Consider the following 21627-nt stretch of genomic DNA (forward strand, 5'->3'; position numbering starts at 1 on the left):
TTCAGGATTGGTACCAGATGTTGGACTACATCCGGCCCGGATCTATTTGCTGTCTGGGGTATAATCTCATCGTTCCAGGCAATGAATGCTGTCATATAGCTGTTTGATGCAAGTTAGAGAGGAAACCAAACCAGCTGGTTTCAATAGAACAACATACATTCCAACCGAATTTTCACCAAGCGGCCAGTCACGGAAGTACGAATTCTCACCTTCGGATTGGCCACTTTGCTGAAGTGACGTAGCACCAACTTCGAGAATGGTTGTGAGATTTGGACACTAACCACTGACCTAAGGTAATGGCCGGATGTATTTGGAAAAAGGCCTCTTGTCTTGGAAGGATCGTTGGGTACCACTGGATGCCTTTGTTTCAAATGAGCGCTTACTTAGGGAGATTCATATGGGAAATGTCACTTGTATTGTGATGGAGCATCAGCTACAACACTCTGACCATGTGGGGCATTTTTCTGGGCATGATCCAGCACGTAGGTACCTTAGTGTGGAGGATTCCAGTAGTTGGGCACCTATGTTTCACCTGGCTGTTCCTCAGGAATACAGAAACAAAATGGCTCCATATCATGGTTCAAATGATCTGAGGCCCCAAAAGAGGTAAAAATAACAGTTTAGGGCGGATGGAGTCAAAACATCTATATTTATCCTTCTGACATATAATTGCAAATATTGCAACATATTCCCCGGGGAAGACCCAGGACACGTTGGAAGGATTACATCTCTCGGCTGGCTTGGGAACGCCTTGGGGTTCCCCCGGAGGAGCTGGGGGAGGTGTGTGTGGATTGGGAGGTCTGGGCGGCTTTGCTCGAGCTGCTGCCCCCGCGACTCGAATCCGGATAAAGCGGAAGAAAATGGATGGATGGATGGATGGTTGGATTGCCCTGTGACTGACTGGCATCCTGTCCAGGGTGTACCCAACCTCAGGCCCTATGACTTCTGGGTCAGGCTCCAGCCCCTGCATAAACCTTAATTGGAATAAGCGGGTATAGAAAATGGATGGATGGATGGATGGTTCTGATATAGACTGTGTCAAACTTCGACAGATGAATTATGTTGGTGGGGTGTTATAGTCCTCCATCTGCCCTGAGTAGATATCACTATCTACTTTTGTAAAGCTTGTATCCCAACTGAAATACAATGAAATAGTATTGGTTGGTGATTTGAACTGGGACGGGCTCACATCTGTGTCTGATCCATTGAAAGCACAGTGTGAATGTTTAAATTTTACACAATTATTTAACTCAACTACTAGATCTAATCCCAAATGCCTTCAAAAATCTACACTCAATGACTTCAAATATTCCTCTTAAATATGTTGCACTGGCTGTTTTCCCTAATGATGTGAGTGTTCATTGTGTGATTGCAGCAGTGTGAGATGAAAAATGTAACGTGAAATTATTTGAGACACAAGCTTTTTTTTTTTTTAAATTCTGACCATTTTAATGAAGTATTGCTAAATCCAAAAACAATCATGGGCAATTCTCTGTTTTTAATATTTCTCTTTTTACCACAGCAGTGGCCATGAAGGCTTTAAAAGACCTTAATGCTAGAAAACCAGCTGGCTCAGATCATTTGGAGCCGTTCCTAACAGCTGAAACTATAGCTGAACCACTATGTCACATTTTTTAACCTTACTTTGACTTAAAATGAAATTCCCTTGGATTGGAAATTTGCCATTGTTATCCCTGTCCTGAATGGAGGTGACCCTAATATTTGAAACAATTATAGGTCAGATCTTACATGTTGCTGCAAGGCACTTCACTTACCTATGTGAAGCACCTTGCGGCAACATGTTGTAATTTGGCCCTATTAGATCAACTGAACTGAACTGAATTCGACTGAATTAAAGAAGCAGCGAACCAAAGGTGATTGCTTTTATTCATTGTTTCAATTATAGAACTTGTAACCCGTATGTTTAAAACAAATCACTAAAAATTGCAGTTAGTAAAATTCATTTTATTAAAACATTTCTATTTAAATAACATACAACAAATATGCAGGCTAATGTAGAATTATCAAACCATAAAAGTTTTCTAGTGTGCAGCACATCTGACATACAGTGTGTATTAACGTAAACTCATATGAATAAAGCAGTATTGTTACATGATGAATACAGTTGTTTTAAAGGTGAAGTCACTTTCAATTTTTTAAAAACCAGACATAATTTACAATCTGCTGAAATCTAACTTTTCTAAAATACTTTTAGTTGTGTGGTGTATTGTAAAATAATTTTGGGGAGATTGCATCACAGATATAGATTGTTTGATGAGATTTTGCAAATGTTATGAAAAGGGAACTGCATGTGCACATATGTAAGGTTCAAAGTTCATGCTACATTCACTGTAAACTCAGAATTTCTGACTTACAACTATGAAAAAATCATGTATACGTAAGGGGTGGTGTTGAACTGGAAATCTTCTGCTCTGGAAACAAGCACAGACTCATTTTGCAAGATAAGTAAAGACATAATTGTAACTAACTGTCTTATTGATAACTGATACAGCAGACCTGTATGTGTGTGTTGTCTTACCTGTCCAGCAGATATCCAGCAAAATCTTTGTTTAATGTACGCCCAGATTTTATCTAGAGTTCTTTTCAACAGGAACTCTAATGTCCTGTTTTTATTGGCTGTGTCCATTACTGTCATCCTGTTTCCATTTTACATCATTTGGCACTTTCAGTCACAATTTAAGGTCCGCTTTGTTTCTTTCTTTTCTCCATAAAACTATCACTATCATGTGTGGTGCAGCAGTAGATCAACTGTTGAATGGCATAGATTCCCAGTATGCCGTTTCAGAGTCGGAACCCCCAAACTCCCCACATCATCTATGATGCTACAACAGAAATAGTGCTGGTGTCATTGCTGTGAATTTTGACTCATATGCATCAAAATTCTAAATTATGAATAGACCAGATGAATTTTTGTCATATTTCCAATATAAAATTGGGAATCCTTTATGTAAATAATAAGGAACAGAATTATTGTGGTGTTGAAGAAAGCCCGTTTTTGGACCTAAATTTTTTTAATCAAAAGGGGCAACACCTTTAAATAAAAAAACACTTTATTTGTACATAGTGAGTTTAACTGAAAATCAGGATGCATTATTTAAAAATTTTCTGTTTCTGCAAAATGACTACCATAAGAAACATAGTATGTCATCACTGATCACTTTGAAACTCTGAATATCCCATTGATGACTAACCTTTTGATACCAACACCAGGCAAGTATCATGAAACCATTTAATTATGTGCCAAAGAGCCCAACAAGCTGTTTAATATTTGTTTAATGGTGTCTGATGGAGCTGGTTAACAGTTGTAGAATCCCAAAGCAAGCAAGCATGACATTACTGTTTTTACTCTTTTTGATTTGTAGATCTTGTTTTATTACATTTCCGCAGCTCAGGCATCATGTTAGTTGCTGTATGCATGGAACATAAAGTGTAGTATTTACAATTCTTATACATACCTGGTATCACATATGTAATATTGAGAAGGGTGTTGGAGTTTTGAAGTATTGCTGAAACCTGTTTTTGGCACATGTATCATTCTACCCTAACAAAGAATGCAGCCTTGCAATAATAAACAAAAACTTTCAATTTTTGTGTGTCCCTCTCTTATGGCTCCTTCACACATAACACGAAGTTGGGCAAAAGAAGCAGGAACTGGCTGAAAAATCCCAAAACAAGGAACAGCAACACATTCCACATGCTGTCGGGAAGGACATATGGTTGGACAGGCCTGAATGATGCCATATCACACACCACATGTGTTGCGGGGGGGGGGGGGGCTTGCATGATGTCTGCTGTTTGGTAACGGCACACTCGTGAGGAACGTAGAACATGTGGGGCCATTCGCACAGCCAAGTCGAAAGTGGTCACCTGCTCTCTACTTTCGTGCTGGCAGTGCGAATGCCCGCAAGTGCCCTGCAAGTGGTTTGGATGTTCTTGGCTGGCACCTGGACTCCAGCTGACTCCAGCCGAGAATAGGTTGTGTGCATTCGACAACTTTCAGCCGCTGGTGTGAAAGCTGCCTTGATCACGTCATTCGACATTCGACTTGGCTGATGATTTTGTGCAGCTGCTCGGCTGCGGCACGATATGTCCAACCTGCGTACGACATGCCGTTCAAATGCTCCGAACACGATCAGATGGCAGTGTGACCTCATCTTGCCCAACACTGGAATGGTTTCCTGCGCAAGCGGCACTGTGAATATAGAGTGCATGTGCCGTGCCCGAAGGAGTGGGCGATTGCCGTACGAGGTGTTTGAGTGTGGCTCCGATGTCCCACAAGTGCCATTTGATTCCTCCTTCATGTGCCATTCTTTCTCAGTTGTGTTATGTGTGAAGGGGCCCTTAGGAATGCCACACATACTGCTAATTTCAACCTTCTGCTGTTTGACCGTACCCGAGGGATGATGTTTTTTTATATGTAAAAAACAAAGGAGTGACGGATAAGAGGGGTACTGTCCACAACATGGAAGGGCATCAGTAGTCGTAAGCTGCAAGAAAGAAACAGAAGAGCGTTACCCACATCGGCACTGCAGACCAGCTCATCTGGAAGAGGAACATGCAGTCCACTTCTTAGACAAGCGGTAAAATGACTGGATTCCTCATGCATGTGTGCGTGCAGTCACACCAATGTGACCTTACTTTCCACTGTGAGGACGCACGTGCTGGCTGCTGTGCCTCTGCTGTTCACAGCCTTACACATGTACTCCCCCTCGTCCTCTGGGAAGGTCTCTGGGAGGTAGAGGCAGTATGTCTCTCCTCTCTCGATATACTGATAGTCCTCGCAGTCTTGGAGCATCTCCCCTTCAAACCACCAGGTCACCTCTGGTTTGGGTTCCCCATTGATCTTGACGGTGAACCGGACTGGCTCCGAGTCCACCACTGACTGATTCTTGAGGGGCTTTTTAAACCATGGAGCTCCTGACCTGGCATGATCGTCCTCATCCTCATAGGCTGCGGAGCCATTGATGATGTTCCCCTCATCCTCGCCCTCATTGTCCTTCTTCTATGAAGACATAAAAAAAATATGATCAAATAAAATACCTCAGCTTTTTTTTTTTTGAATGGAAATGACATTAAGTGAGATTCTTACTTTCTGCAGGGCAGCGTCAATCTCTTGCTGTTCAAACTGCATCCGCTGCAGCTTCTGCTCTTCTATCCTCCTCCTCTCCTCCTCCTCTCTGGCTTTGGCCATTTGCTCAAATCGGGCTCGCATATCAACCTTCTGTTTGAAGGGCGACTGTTCAGCCTTTCTTTCATTTGCTTCGTTTTCTTCATCTTCCTGCAAAATAAATAAATTAAAAGACATTTCAACACATTAAATGTAATTAACCCTCAGGGGCAAGGTTTTGGCACTGACTTCTGGTCCCTGTGTTATTCTATTTGTGGTATTATCATTCATGTATTATTAGTATTTCCAAGTTCTCTGGTTAATTACATCAGCTTGGGACTCTGACGAGGGTGGTCGCATCTCCTCCACTCTCCCTTATCTCTGCTCTCTGCTTTAATCTTGAAGTCCCTACTTCACCAGACTGTGAATTCCTCAAATTATATTGGATACTGGTTCTATTGGACTACTATTGAATTAACCATGGAATTGATCAGCTGGTCTCTGAACGCTATTGACACCATCTTTTGTACAAGAACGTCAGGACCGGGGGATCCTACCTGCCCAGATGGAACGTATCCTGCGGGCTATGTTCTCGACTCCTGGGAGTCATGGCGTATTGCATGCTTGGCGCCTTTCTCCATTGAGGGTGTTGAGGATTTATTCATATTTGGTTTTATGGTAGCAGGGCTGGTACTTTCTGGCTTATGTGCTGCCCTGATCTATCGGAAAATTGGCAAGACGGTGGCATCAAGAACCACGGCCCATTGCTTGTCCGTCATGATTAACGAGGTGGGCAAGGCATTGCATTCTCAGACTGTGATGACTATTCAACTCAGACGCAAATTGGATGGCATCTTGGAGCAGATGCGTGCCTTGCAGATGAAGTTGAAGATTTCAGAGGCCGGGGAATATTCTTAATTCATAATTGGGATTTGGTTGTTCAAGTGGAACTGTAAAAAGTGTTTTTAACTGCTCAAACCACAACACGGCAGGCTTATCAAGCCTGAAGACAAATTGCCTGACTGTTTTTCCTCCAGAGGATGGCAGATCCAATTTGGATCTGCATGTTGATTTGGCACAAATTCTACACTGGATGCCCTTCCTGACGCACCTCCACATTACATAGAGTTGGTTTCAGTGCAAAAGGTTTCCAATTCACATCCCACCCCTGCCACATTTCTCCATGCATTTTGTCCAAATTGGATCTGCTCTGGCAACCTTGAGTGAAAACAAGGAGAACAGCTGAAAAGTTTTACTTTTTATGAATAAAGACAGAGTAAAATTCAATGAAAATATTCAGTTGATAATTGCTAGTAAATGTTACTTGAGTTATTCTTTTAGAAAAAAAACTAATATATGCAAGTAAAATTTACTTCAGAATTCCCCTTAAATTTTACTTGGAATTTCTGAGTGAAAAAACTTGCCTAGGTTTTTTTTTCAAGTAAATATTACTCCAAACCTTTTTCATTGTTCTGAGGTAGGTCGGTGTAGTTTTTTGTGTGGTCTAGAACCATCTTATCCAGGAAGAAATTATATTTGTGTGACTGGATGCTGGGTCCTTTTTGGAATATCATAATATTTGTCTTGTTAGATTCACTGTCAAAGCCCAGGTTTGGGAGAAACTGTGTAGAAGGTCAAGTTGTTGTTGTAGCCCTTCTTTGGTTGGAGACAGCAATACCAGGTCATCTGTGATGTGATGCCCAATGCTGCAGGCTGTTCTAAGGATTTTGCCAATTCATTGATGTATATGTTGTAGAGGGTTGGGCTCAAACTGCATCCTTGTCTAACCCCCCTGCTTTGGGGAAAGAAGTCTATGTTTTTGCCAGTCTTAACAGCGCACTTGTTGTTTGTGTACATTGAGCTTATGATAGCATATATTTTTCTTCTAACACCACTTTCCAACAGTTTGTACAGCAGTCCCTTGTACCAAATTGAATCAAATGCTTTTTGAATTCTACAAAACAGGAGAATAGTTTGTCTTGTTTTTGTTTATTTGGTTGTCAATCAGGGTGTTGAGGGTGAAAATATGGTCTGTTGTACGGTATATCGGTAAAACCAATTTGGGATTTGCTCAGGGAATTGGTTTCAGTAAGGAAGTGTAGGAGTCTGTGGTTGATTATCATGCAGAAGATTTTCCGAGGTTGCTGTTGAGCATGAACTCTCTCCCTGCTTCATAGAGGTACATATAGGAAAGCTAGAGGGCAGACTCTCTACACCGCTAACATAATGCTGTCATGCCTTCACAGGGGCATGGCTGCCATTATCAAAGAGGGCAAAAAGGACACGAAGTACCTGGATGTGCAATACAGTGTGCATGTTGAATGAACAGGATTTATCCAACTACAGACGTAAATGTTGTTTTTTTCAAGACAAAACCTAACATTACTCATTGGAGAAATGGGTTAAAACGTTATTATAAGTCTTTATTGTTGATTGAATCCAATAATGCTTCAAAACTAGTTTCTTTTATAGACAAATTTGATCTGTAAATGTTCAGTTGCCCTATATTTTATTTTCTTATTATATGTAAATAATATACAATAAGACCTTATGTTCTTTTACTTTTTAATTTTATGTGTGCAGCTATTTCAAGATTTTGTACAGTTCCTGTTATGTTTGTATTTGATGCATAAAAAAAACAAAAAACAAAAAAAACAAACAGTGTGGTTACATGCACCATAAAGGCCGTACCTACCTGTTTTTGGTTTGCTTTTTAATGAAAATACTATTAATTAATTAAATTACAGTAAAAAGAGTTCAATTTATTACCTTTCTGCCAGAAATAGTGGGGCTTCGGGATCATAAAACCCGAGCTTAACACTGACGTGGAAACACACTCGCGACTAGCTCATCGCTAAACACATCACGGTGCATCATACAATGTAAATAAATCCACAGACAAATTCTCGTGATGTCGTTGTCCCAAGATCCTAATGACATGAAATTTACAGCTCGCCACAAAATAATGCTCACCTCACACTCCAAGTACAAGTCCAAATACAAGAAAAATCCATCAGAAAATACGACAGCATGATCACACCATGTCACTTATAGAACTGGACTATGTGGTAAATGGTCAATTCAAACATCACTTTTTGCCCTCTGTGGTAGTGGCGGTGCATGATTCTTGTCAGCACACAGCCAGGCGTGACTCCACCCTCTAGCTTTCCTACATGCCTACATGTAAATCTATGCTCTGCTTCTCTCTCTCTCTCTCTCTCTCTCTCTGAGGACGTGCACAATCAGTGAGGAAATATGGCGTCATGCTTTCACAGTGAACTCCACTCCAAAGCTTTCTCTTGCAGCAAGAATGCAGGTCTGGATCTGTTTTTCACACTTCTTTATCTTTCAGATCTGCTATTCCAAGAAAGCCCAACTGAGAATGACTTGTGCGTGACCCCTTGCTCTGTGCTCACTGTTTTTCTCTTCCTCCGACAGCATTTTTATTATTATTATTTATTTATTTATTTTTCTGTTTTCGCTGGCTCTGTCATGATTATGAGCATGTAAGAAATGAAGGCATTGGTTAGTGCCCATAGCTGCTAGTTTGCTGGTGTCTCAACGGAGGGGAGTGTATGTGTTGTTGCAGCGCTGTAAAGCATTTTGTATTTCTCACAAGAACCGAGACTCTCGTTCACACAACATGGCTGGTGTCTGAAGAAAATCCAGTCCCTTTGCAAACAGCACCCTTATTTGCATTGCATTTCTCATAATATGAGTAGCAATCTGTTAGTCATTTTTGCACCCACAAGTAAGGGCCCTTTATGTGTTGTTACCTCCGCCAGCAAAGTTGGAGGAGGTTATGTTTTTGCCTGTTTTTTTGCCTGACGTTCTTGTACAAAAGATGGTGTCAATAGCGTTCAGAGACCAGCTGATCAATTCCATGGTTAATTCAATAGTAGTCCAATAGAACCAGTATCCAATATAATTTGAGGAATTCACAGTCTGGTGAAGTAGGGACTTGAAGATTAAAAAAAAGGTTATGTTTTTGCCTGTTTGTTTTTTTTTTAAACTCGCACTCTCAATGAGCAGACTAAGTTTGACCCGAATCTGATACGTATTGCGGATTCAGTGGATATTTGAAAAGCCCTTTTGATCTATAGTATGTATTATATTTTAGCTTATGAAAAGTCACTTCTAACTGGACTTGGACCTTGAAAAATTTTTACAAGGTAAAAAATTTGTGGAATTGGAAACTGGTGCTGGCAGAGGTTTGCGCTCTACGAGTGCGATGCTCTAGTTATGTGTGTAATCTCACCTCCTGCATCCTCTCAGCTTCTCGCTCTTTAATCTCATCATCAATGGCCTTCCTCCGTGCTCTTTCCATTTCTATTTTTTTCTGAATTTCCTCCTCACTCAGCTGTTTGATCTTCTCAAACTTGGACTTGAGGTTCTTGGCCTGAATGGAGCCAGTCCTCTTGAGCTTGGTCAGCTCCTCATACTCTGTGCTGACAACATCTGAGCTTTCATTTACTTCTTCCTGTGACACAGAAGCCCGTTTACTCACCATTTCTCTCAGTACTTGACACTTGAGATTACAATGTGCACTGTACAGATTCTTGAATCTGTCTTTAAGGCTCACCTCGCCCAGCTCCTGTCTGAGTTGTTCAAACTCCTGCTTCTCCTGCTCCAGTTTCTTTTTGCGCTCCTCCTCCTTGCACCTCCTCTTGGCTTCCTCCTTCTCCTTTTGCAGCTCTTCAAAGTTAATCTCCAGTTTTTTGGGATGCAGTGCTTCCTGAGACACAGTCTTCACCATCCCCTCCTCCTCCTCCTCATCCAATATCTGTTCACAAACATGCACAGTATGCAACAGAACTGAGTACATCCCTACATAATATCACTTCCGTTTTAAATGGTTCAAACTTTTAACCACCTCTCAATAAATGCAGTGCAGTCACATCTATAAATAGTGGGACAGACACAATTTTTGTCATTTTACCTCAGTCCATCACCAAAATGGAATTGAAATTAAACAATCAAGATGTAATTGTATTTGAAGTGAGCCTTTGTTAAGACAAAATCATCACACTACCATCCTGTTTCCTGTTTTATTCCTTACTGGTGGATTTACTATATGTTCAGGACTATAAGCCACATGTTTATTTTTTAACTTCAGCTGGTCCTGAAGTTTATATTTTGAAACAACAAAAATGCGGCATTATCATCTATGGCCATAAGATGGCACTGTTTACTAATATATAGCTTTATAATAAGGAGAAATTGTTACTGTGATTCATACTCCAGAGCAGACGGTGGCAGTAATGCACCATTAAGCTGGACATCAACAGCTGTTAAAGAAGAAGATCTGAATGCAAAAGACATGTTGAGTGTGAAAGAATATAATCTTTATTGGCAGCACTGTTGCATCACAGCAAGAAGGTCCTGGGACGATGTTTCCTGTGTGGAGTTTGCAGGTGTGAATGTGTTTGTCTGTCTATATGATCCTTAACTAGAATAAGACATAAAAGAAATAAATGAATTTCCTTCAAAGTGTTCAGCACTCAACTTGTTTGCACTTTGTGGAACAGACAGAGCAGTAAGGAGGAGAACAGCTAGGCTAAGGTAAAGCGAAATATAATGTTTTAAAAATGTATAGAAATTGTAAAACATTTAACCCCTTAACACCTGAATTTATATAGCTGTATAGAAAAAAAATGTTTTGTGTGTGTTTTTGCCTTTAAGTAGATGGTAAATAATGTTGAGATTACTAATTACACTTTTGCACAAAAAATAAATAGTAATTTTGGTATTTTGGTAATAATTTATGTTATAATGTTATAATAATAATAATGGTATGTTGCAAATTTGCGACAACAGGCATACTGGTCAATTTGGTATGTTGCATATTTGAGTCAAATATTGTAGCATATATGCGACAATAGGCGTTAAGGGGTTAAGTCCCTTTAGTGAGGTAAACGTGCACACATTTAGCTATGAACAGAGGTTTTTGTCTGTTCAGTAGTGACAAGAAACACTTTACTTGAGTTCTTTGTGCTTTATACAGTAACATTAATTAGTCCATTAGCTTCTGCTTGTCAACACAAGTTTGCATTATAAATAAGTAATGCCCCAAATACAGTTGTATGCAAAAGTTTGGGCACTCCTGATAATTTTCATGATTTTCCTTTATAAATCATTGGTTGTCTGGATCAGAAATTTCAGTTAAATATATCATATAGCAGACGAACACACTGATATTTGAGAAGTGAAATGAAGTTTCCAGTATTTCCAGAAAGTGCACTAATTATTTAAACAAAATTAGGCAGGTGCATAAATTTGGGCACCCTTGTCATTTTATTGATCTGAATACATTTAGCACTTATTGGAACACAAAATTGGTTTGGTAAGCTCATTGACCCTTGACCTCCTTACATATGTGAATCCAATCATGAGAAAGGGTATTTAAGGTGCCATTTACAAATGTTTCTCCTCTTTGCATCTCTTCTAATGAGTGGCAACATGGGAGCCTCTAAACAACTCTCAAATGACCTGAAAACAAAGACTGTTCAACATCATGGTTTAGGGGAAGGATACAAAAAGCTATCTCAGATATTTCAGCTGTCAGTTTGTGCTGTGAGGAACATAGGAAATGGAAGACCGCAGGCACCATCCTAGTTAAGGCCTGAAGTGGCAGGCCAAGAGAAATCTCAGATAAGCTGAAGCGAAGGATGGTGAGAACAGTCATAGTCAACCCACAGACCTGCTCCAAAGACCTACAGCTGATCTTGCTGCAGATAGTGCTTGTTGTATGATGCTGTAATGCAGAGGAAGCCTTTTCTGCGTACACACCACAAACAGAGTCGCTTAAGGTATGCTAAAGCACATTTGGGCAAGCCAGCTTCATTTTGGAATAAGGTGCTGTGGACTGATTAAACTAAAATGGAGTTATTTGGACATAAGGGGCAGTATGCATGACTGAAAAAGAACACAGCATTCCAAGAAAAACACTTGCTACCTACAGTAAAATTTGGAGGTGGTTCCATCATGCTGTGTGGCTGTGTGGTCAGTGCAGGTACTAGGAATCTTGTTAAAGTTGAGGGTCACATGGATTCCACTCAATATCAGCAGATTCTTGAGAACAATGTTCATGAATCAGTGACAAAGTTGAAGTTGTGCCGGGGCTGGCTCTTTCAACAAGACAACGACCCTAAACAGTGCTCAAAATCTACTAAGGCATTCATGCAGAGGAACAAGTACAACATTGTGGAATGGCCATCTCAGTCCCCAGACCTGAATATTATTGAAAATCTGTGGTGTGATTTTAAGCGGGCTGTCCATGCTCGGAAACCAACAAACCTGAGATGTTTTGTAAAGAAGAATGGTCCAAAATACCTTCAACCAGAATCCAGACTCTCACTGGAAGCTATAGGAAGTGTTTAAAGGCTTTTATTTCTGCAAAAGGAGGATCTACTAAACACTGATTTATTTTTTCTGTTGGGGTGCCCAAATTTATGCACCTGCCTAATTTTGTTTAAAGAATTATTGCACACTTTCTGTAAATCCTATAAACTTCATTTCACTTCTCAAATATCACTGTGTTTGTCTGCTATATCATATGTATATTTAACTGAAATTGCTGATCCAAACAACCAATGATTTATAAAGGAAAATCATGGAAATCATCAGGGGTGCCCAAACTTTTGCATACAACTGTATAAATAATATATTTTGCTTCTTGTTACATGAAGCAATAGCACCACATTTCAAAAGTAATGTGACTTATGCGGCCAGTGCAACTTATGTATTTTCCCTCTGTCCATTCACACGTTTTTGGACAGATGCTACTAATATTCCACTTAGACATATAGTCCAGAAAATACTAATTCCAGGAGATATTCAGTGACTTGGATATGTTATTGCCCCATCCCCTGACTTGTCTTTTTTTTTTTTTAACTGTATGGAAAATTCAGGTTTTTATTAAAGGGTATACATACTTGTACTAAGTTTAGCTGCATTTGAGTTTAGTTTTGGGGACATGTATTTTCAAGACTGTCAGCTGTATTTGTATTTGTTTTTGATTGTTCAACATAAGACAACAATGAAAGCTGGTCGTCCTTACTCAGGGCAAGAAAGTACCAGGTGCCCACCGACCTGAGCCGCCTCAGGTTTGGGCCTGTTGCTTAAAGAATAAAAACAACACCTAAAAACACTATAAGAAAACACAAAGTTATTTAAACTAATGTATCACTCCATAAAACAAATTAAACTATTTTATGGATTGAGACGTCAGTTTAAAGACTGAAATGCACAACAAGTCAGACTCCTGAAAAAATTTCAGTTATTAAGTTGTCTGCTTTTTGTGAACAAACCTGAGAAAGTTCTGGGATTATTCCAACATCACTACACTACAACTGCATGAAGCTCTGCATTTTGAAGCTCCTAATCCAACCCAGCAACTCACTTATGGTGTCTTGTTGTTTCATAATTACCTCCACCAAGGAGGTTATGTTTTCGGTCGCGTCCGTTTGTTTGTTGGTTGGTTGGTTGGATTTGTTAGCAGGATTATTCAAAAAATCATCAATGAATTTCAATGAAATTTTTGCCAGGAGTGTATCTTGGCCTAACTTAGAAGTCATTAAATTTTGGTAATGATCCGAAACACGATCCGGTAATTTTTTTTAAGGATTCTTTACCATTGCAGGATAGGTCCAATTTCAACATTTTTGCATCTAACTTCATGAAGACAGGTCACAAAGGCTGAACAAAAATTAAGTTACGACACAACAATAATTTAGCATTTGGTTCTCCTCATTGAATAAACTTATTAGAAAATAAAAAAAAACTTGTGGAGTTCATGCAGTTTCACTTTATAAAGACATTTGCTGAACATCTAAGGGTTTAACCACTGAATCTGAAACATGACGGTAGATGCATGAAACGACGTGGAATAAGTCTCTTTGGAAAAGGGTATTCCATGTGACGTCAGTGACTCTATGGCCTTGGTGGAGGTTTGCGCTCTCCGAGTGCTTCTAGTTTAGACATCAAAAACACCTACGGACATAATTTTAACAAGCTCTAAGAACCTCCAACATGTTCACCACAACAGTAGCATAAAGCATTGCAATCTGCAGGAATAAGGACACATTTATTGACCAGTACATTTTACCCAGAATGCATTGCACTGGTCCAACTTGAAGTGGTGGTCAGTGATTGTTCACGTTTCGCTGCGTGTGCATTGGTATGTTAATCGTATGCTAATGATGTAAATGATGTAGTGGGTACTGACTTTGTGATTGGCTGAGAATTTACATACTACAAGAAATATTCTACGTATAAATTACTCGCTACCTGGCCGCCAATTGAAAATTGAAGTGGACATCCTGCCTTTTCAAAAGGGTAGTGTCTAAGGTGTATTTGTGCCAAACGTGGTGCTTGTGTCACCATTTGAAGGATTTTTTTTCACTTATCCCCTGCATTAATACGTGTAAGTGCACAACAACAACAAAAAATTTGTTCTCTTAAAAAACAACAACAACAACAAAAATACGACATTTGAAATTGGAAAACATCTTACTTCTTCATCTCCATATGCAGACTTTTCCTGATCCAGGCCAGGGCTCTTAAAGAAATCATTTGGAAAAGGAAAGGCAATTGTTTGGCTTTGAGCCCATTACAGTAATAAGCAGTCCATTAAAATAAATATATAAATAAATTAGTCTCACATCCAATTAGAATCATCTCCAGACACATTTAGACATTCAAACTCAGGGTCGGTTAAATTGGGAATTAGTTTAATGTAGTCAAAATAAATATGCTCATAAAGCAATATTTGTTTCAGACAGTGTGAACTGAATGATAACATTGTGATTCTGACAAGTTCGTGTTCAGTCAGCTGCATGCAAACTTTGTCGTTTCGGCTCACTCATTTGTGCAGGCCTACCATGCTCTTGCGTGCCTCGGCGAAAAGTCTCTGCTCCTCTTCCAGCCTTTTCCTGGCCTCCTCCTCAGCCTTCTTCTGCTCTTCCTCTCTCCTCTGGCGCTCCAGTTCCTCAAAACTGGCACATATCTTCCCTGGTTCACTGCCCTCCAGGTTCAGCAAGGCCATCAGCACCTCGTCGTCCTCGTCGACGAGCTGAGACAAGAACATATGGTTTGAATCGGCAAATATAATCATACTTAACTGCTCCATTCTCTGAGAATATTTATGAATTCAGTCTACATTCTCATGCAAAGTGTCACATTTATTGTGGGATGCAAATTGACCATGCTCTTTCTGGCTTCAGCAAACACTCTTCTCTCCTCTTCCATTCTCCTCTTTGCCTCCTCTTCTGCTTTCTTACGCTCCTCTTCAATTCTCTGCCTCTCCAGTTCTTCAAAACTCAACCTGAGTTTCCCAGGTCGGATCTCCTCCTTGTCATCTTGAGCCAGCTGACTGTTGTCGTCATCTTCTCCCTGGCACAAGAATACAGCAAACACGGGCTCAGTGAAAGCAATAAACTTTTAAATGTAGTCACTCTACCGTACTGTTATGATGAAAAGGGAGCTGATCCAAAAGGCAAAGTTCTCGATCTACTGGTCAGTCTTCCTTCCTATTCTCACCTATGGTCATGAGTGTTGGGTCATAATCGAAAGAACTAGATTGCGGGCACAAGCGGCCGAAATGAGCTTCCTCAGGAGGGTGGCTGGTGTCTCCCTTAGAGATAGGATGAGAAGTTCGGTCATCCGTGGGGAGCTCAGCGTAGAGTCGCTGCTCCTTCGCATTGAAAGGAGCCAGCTGAGGTGGTTCGGGCATCTGGTAAGGATGCCTCCTGGGCACCTCCCAAGGGAGGCACATCCATCTGGGAGGAGACCCCGGGGAATACCCAGGACTAGGTTGAGAGATTATATCTCCACACTGGCCTGGGAACGCCTCGGGATCCCCCAGTCAGAGGTGGTCAATGTGGCACAGGAAAGGGAAGTCTGGGGTCCCCTGCTGGAGCTGTTGCCGCCGCGACCCAAACCCAGAAAAGCGGTTGAAGATGAGTGAGTATGTATACATGGCAGCAAGTTACGGCAAGGGGATGAGTTTAGTACGTGGCCTTTCTTCAGAAGCTTTGGGCACAAATGGAAATACTGCATCACTTCAGACCAAAATGATGTCTACATCCTGAGGAAGTGACACCTGTGGTGTTTTTCCCAGGCATATACAAATGCCACAGTGACATTGGGTCACCCACATAGGTGGCGAAAGAAGATCAATGGGCATGCTGGTGGCCATCATTTGGGCCCAAAGCAGTTCCATCAGGTGGTGGATGCATGCTTGCATGTACAGTCAGTCCCACCAACTAATTCTACTCTTTTTTCTCTCTGTCCAAGGTGCAAAGGGAAATACGCGAGAGTGGCGTCAGTGGGATGCTAGACTGACGGCAGGATCCCATTACTGAAATTGTTGCAGCAGATGTTTTGTTTTTTCCAAACTGTATAAAACTTTGTAAAAAAAACCTTGTAACTGTTAGACTGGCCGAAGCAGAGGGTCACCCCTTTGAGTTTGGTCTGCTTGAGGTTTCTAACACAATATCATCAGAGGGAGTTTTTCCTTGCCACTGTCACCTGTATAGTTGCTCTGGGGTTGGTAAGGTTGGACCTTACTTGTGTGAAGCGCCTTGAGGCAGCTTTGTTGTGATTTGGTGCTATCTAACTGTAATAAATTAAATTAAATTTAATTGAAGCTATTTCTTTGGAAACATAGTCTTCTCACAGTGTTCTTCTTCAAAAAATAAGCCATTCTGTTTGCTCCAATAGAAATTATATGTCTCCTTTACTTAGAATCAGGATAGAAGAGGAACAATTTAAAGGGAAAACAGTGTACACTTTTGCCTTGATGGCACAGTTAAAAGACAAGCGGCCAGCACAGTAATTGCAACACCAATTCCAATGAAGCTGGGACATTGTGTAAAATGTAAATAAAAACAGAATACAATGATTTGCAAATCCTCTTCAACCTATATTCAAATGAATACACAACAAAGTCTCTGTTGTCGTATTTTGCACTTCATAATGCGCCACACATTTTCAATGGGCGACAGGTCTGGACTGCAGGCAGGCCAGTCTAGTACCTGCACTCTTTTACTACAAAGCCACGCTGTTGTAACACGTGCAGAATGTGGCTTGGCATTGTCTTGCTGAAATCAGCAGGGATATCCCTGAAAAAGACGCTTGCATGGCAGCATGTGTTGCTCCAAAACCTGGATGTACCTTTCAGCATTGATCGTGCTATCACAGATATGTAAATTGCCCATGTCATGGGCACTAGCACACCCCCATACCATCACAGATGCTGGCTTTTGAACTTTGCGCTGGTAACAAACTGGATGGTCTTTTTTCTCTTTTGTCCGGAGGACACGACGTCCATGATTTCCCAAACCAATCTGAAATGTGGACTCATTAGACCACAGCACACTTTTCCACTTTGCGTCCGTCCATTTCAAATGAGCTCGGGCCCAGAGAAGGTTGCGGCATTTCTGGATGTTGTTGATGTATGGCTTTCATTTTGCATGGTAGACTTTTAACTTGCACTTGTAGATGTAGCAACGAACTGTGTTACCTGACAATGGTTTTCTGAAGTGTTCCTGAGCCCACACGGTAAGATCCTTTACACAATAATGTCGGTTTTAATGCAGTGCCGCCTGAGGGATCAGAGGTCACGGGCATTCATTGTTGGTTTTCAGCCTTGCCGCTTATGTGTAAAAAGTTCTCCAGATTCTCTGAATCTTCTGATTATATTATGGACTGTAGATGATGGAATCCCTAAATTCCTTGCAATTGAACATTGAGAAGAATTGTTCTTAAACTGCTGGACTGCTTTTTCACGCAGTTGTTCACAAAGAGGTGATCCTTACCCCATCTTTGCTTGTGAACAGCTGAGCCTTTTGGGGATGGTCCTTTTATACCCAATCATGACACTCACCTGTTTCCAATTAGGTGTTCTTTGAGCATTCATCAACTTTCCCAGTCTTTTGTTGCCCCGTCCCAACTTTTTTGAAATGTGTTGCAGGCATCCATTTCAAAATGAGCAAATATTTGCACAAAAACAAAAAAGTTTATCAGTCTGAACATTAAATATCTTGCCTTGTGGTGTATTCAATTGAATATAGGTTTAAGAGGATTTGCAAATCATTGTATTCTGTTTTTATTTACATTTCACACAACGTCCCAACTTCATTGTAATTGGGGTTGTAATTACTCTAATCCAAGGCTGAGTCAAGATCAGGTAGAAGTGCTTTCAATTCCAATATGAGACAGATCAAGAGAAAAGGTCTCAACACAAAGACACAAATTGAGTACGACAACACAAATATTTATTATGTGTCACTAATTTCCATGTTATTTTGTGAACCTTGCTGAAACGGTGCTCCACCAGTACTGTTACTCAGTTAACAATGGATAAATAGAAGACCGTTGGGCGTTGTGAATGTATGTGCTCTCAGAGTGCCCTCTAATTATAAATAAGTAGACAAAAAGATGTTCTTTTTTTCAGTTTGGATTACCATTTCAAGTCTGGCCTCCTCAAATGCTTTCTTCTCCTCCTGCAGACGACGTTTGGCTTCATCCTCGGCCTGCTTCTTCCTCTGCTCCTGTCGTTCCTTTTCCAGCTCCTCAAACGTCATCTTCAGCTTTCCTGGAGTGACCTGCACTTTCTCTGAAGGCTTCTCTTCTTCATCCTAAAGCCCAAGGTGGGAGAAAACACAGGCTGTAGTGTTTAGATGTTATTTACAATAATAAATAAGGATGGAAAAAGGTTAACACAATGCAACATGATGCTTACGACATCCCGACCTGTTGAATGACTGAGCGTCGTTTGGCTTCCCTGAATGAGCGTTTGTTTTCATCGTATCGTCTCTTCTTCTCCTCCTCTGCTGCCTTCTTCAGTTCTTCTTCTCGAGTCTTCTCCATGTCCTCAAAGTTCATCTTGATCTTGCCTGGGGGTCGTGACGGCTTCGCTGGAACCACCTGAACCAAGGGTGTGTCGTCTCCTTCCTACAAGTTGTTTGAATGTCAGATTAGCACATGCGACACAGGCTCAAGGTAACTGATTTTTACAATCTACAATGAATGACGAAAAATGTGTTGACAGCTTATGCAGATCTTACAGCCAAGTCTGGTAGCAGTCTGGGAGCATGTGCTGCTACCATGCTTCACCACATCCACAACACTACAGAATTGCTTTGGGTCCTGGATGGCAACCACCCAGGTAGACGAATGGTCAATCCCCACATCTCTAAAGTAACCATCTATCTGCTGCAGTCAAGTGAAATATGGATGTCCCATTGCCTTATCCAGCCATTGGGGGCCTTAACACTCAGGCACCTATGTGCTGGATTATACCCAGAAAAATGTGCCACATGGCAAAAATGTCCAAACTGATGCTCTGCAACTAAGCCTCCCTAACTCCTTTGATACAAAGTCATTCCAGCGGTACCCAAGGATCATCTGAAGAGCCCAATACCACAGACATCCGGTCGTCCCTTTAGGTCACTCTATTGTCACAGCAATAGAGTAAGACAGGAAGCACCAGGACCCTAAAGACTTGGACCTTTCTCTTCCTGCAAAGATATCAGCATTGCTAAACACCCCTGTCTAGTGATCTCCTTCCTTCTCCTTCCCAGGCATCTCTTGAGGACTCCGAGAAATGAAGGTCACTGCCGAGATAACTGAACTGACTGCTTAAGGATGGGTCAATGAGTAATGCAATTCGTTTGATTATATAAGAAATAAAGAACACAATTGAAGATATCTTGCATCAAAATATAGCTATACATAACAGGTGCACATCCCAACTTCTCAACATAGTCACCACCTCTTTCAGTGGCAGTTTTCCATCTCCGAATGAGGGCATGTATCCCAGCTTTGTAAAATTCAGCTGGCTGTTGATGTAGCTAGTAATTCCTTAGTGCAGTTTTATTTATTTGTTGTTATTTTTTTCATCATCACCATAAGGTTTGCCCGTCAGTGCCTCTTTCATTGGACCAAAGAGATGGAAGTCTGGATTCATCATTATGAACCAGAATCAAAAAGAACATTAATGGAATGGCCATCCATCTTCTTCAAAGACAAAAAAAAGTTCAAGGCAGAAAGATCAGCTGGAAGAATCATGGTGACTGTCTTTTGGGATGCTCAAGGTGTTATTCTTGTCGATTTCTTACCAAGAGGAGAAACAGTGAACTCTGCATACACTGAAACCTTTAAAAGACTGAGAGCAAGAATCCACCAAGTAAGACCAAATTTGGAAATGAGTAAAGTTCTTCAACACAACAATGCCAGGCCTCACTCAAGTCTCAGAACAAGAGGGTGGACAACTTTATTGTATCTTCCCAACTCACCTGACTCACCATCAGACTTTCATCTCTTTGGTCCAACGAAAGAAGCACTGACGGGCAAACCTTATGGTGATGATTATGACATATAAACTGCTGATACATGCCCTCATTCATAGGTGGCTTGCATTGGAAGAGGTGGTGGCTATGTTGAGAAGTTGGAAGTTGGGATGTGATCTTGTGATGTATAGCTATGCTTTGATGTACATTTCTTTTTGACTCATCCCGTGTCTCTCTCTCTCACACACTATATATATATATATATATATATATATATATATATATATATATATATATATGTGTGTGTGTGTGTGTATAAAATTAAATTCAGTTCAGACTGAGGATAAGAGGATGTGAACTGGGACACTCTTTTGGCCTCTTAGTTGGCAGTGGGTCAGTGCACTGGTGTCACTCTAAGATAGGCAAGTCTAATTCTGTCACAGTAAAAATCATCGATCTAATTTAGTCACTGTGAGGTGTGGGAAACAGTTGCCAGTCATCTGCACCTGGCATCTCTGTAAGTGTGCTGGTACAGTTGTTTCAAGACCACCAAGTATTGCTTCCTCAAGCAGGGTTAAGTTTTGAGATTGTAAAACCAAAGGAATAGCTTTGTTACTTCTAAATATAAAAAGGCTGTATAAACACAGAAATGTAAGCCAAGCAATTTTTTACTATGGTGCACAAGCAACTACATTGCAGTACCCCCCACCCCATCCCCATAGCACACTGGTTGTGTGTTGACTGTGGTGTCAAATATTTTCCCACATACAAAACTATTTTGCTTCTACATTATGTCATCATAAAGTGAAAGATAGGTATTCCTCTGTGATTCTGTGAGTTTTTATCTCTTGAATCACAAAGTTTTGTTGACCTGATACCGTGTTAATGCGAGAGCAATTTCCACTGTGGTCAAAGGTCTCAACAGGCATTTCTGATCATATTCAGGAAAATACTGAAGTGTAAGAAATAGAAACTCTGGGTATGGAAGTAATTCATTCATTCATCTTCTACCGCTTAGTCCAATTAAGGGTTGTGGGGGGCTGGAGCCTATCCCAGCAGTCATAGGGCGTGAGGCGGGGTACACCCAGGACAGGACGCCAGTCAGTCGCAGGGCCACAAACAGACAAACAAACACAGACACACCCACACGCACACCTAAGGACAATCTAAAGATTCCAATCCACCTAACCCGCATGTCTTTGGATG

General features: G+C 40.8%; 1 protein-coding gene across 3 annotated transcripts in view; it reads right to left on the reverse strand.

Moving 5' to 3' along the window:
• Positions 1-4367: 4367 nt before the first annotated feature.
• The window catches only part of nexn (nexilin (F actin binding protein)), a 35377-nt gene continuing 18117 nt past the window's right edge, over positions 4368-21627 (reverse strand). The window contains exons 6-15 of one of the 3 annotated variants that reach the window (XM_034179879.1): positions 18884-19084; positions 18595-18768; positions 15332-15520; positions 15009-15200; positions 14643-14687; positions 9711-9911; positions 9387-9608; positions 5111-5299; positions 4660-5023; positions 4368-4508 (exon numbers count right to left, since the gene is read on the reverse strand). In XM_034179879.1, coding sequence (XP_034035770.1) covers positions 4495-4508; positions 4660-5023; positions 5111-5299; positions 9387-9608; positions 9711-9911; positions 14643-14687; positions 15009-15200; positions 15332-15520; positions 18595-18768; positions 18884-19084 — 1791 coding nt within the window. In that variant the 3' untranslated portion in view covers positions 4368-4494. Of the gene's footprint in view, positions 4509-4543; positions 5024-5110; positions 5300-9386; positions 9609-9710; positions 9912-14642; positions 14688-15008; positions 15201-15331; positions 15521-18594; positions 18769-18883; positions 19085-21627 lie in introns of those variants that run through there. The other 2 variants (XM_034179878.1, XM_034179880.1) reach the window with 2 other exon arrangements.

The sequence above is a fragment of the Thalassophryne amazonica genome, chromosome 10 (assembly GCF_902500255.1).
Source record: "Thalassophryne amazonica chromosome 10, fThaAma1.1, whole genome shotgun sequence".
In the NCBI taxonomy this organism is placed as follows: Eukaryota; Metazoa; Chordata; class Actinopteri; order Batrachoidiformes; family Batrachoididae; genus Thalassophryne; species Thalassophryne amazonica.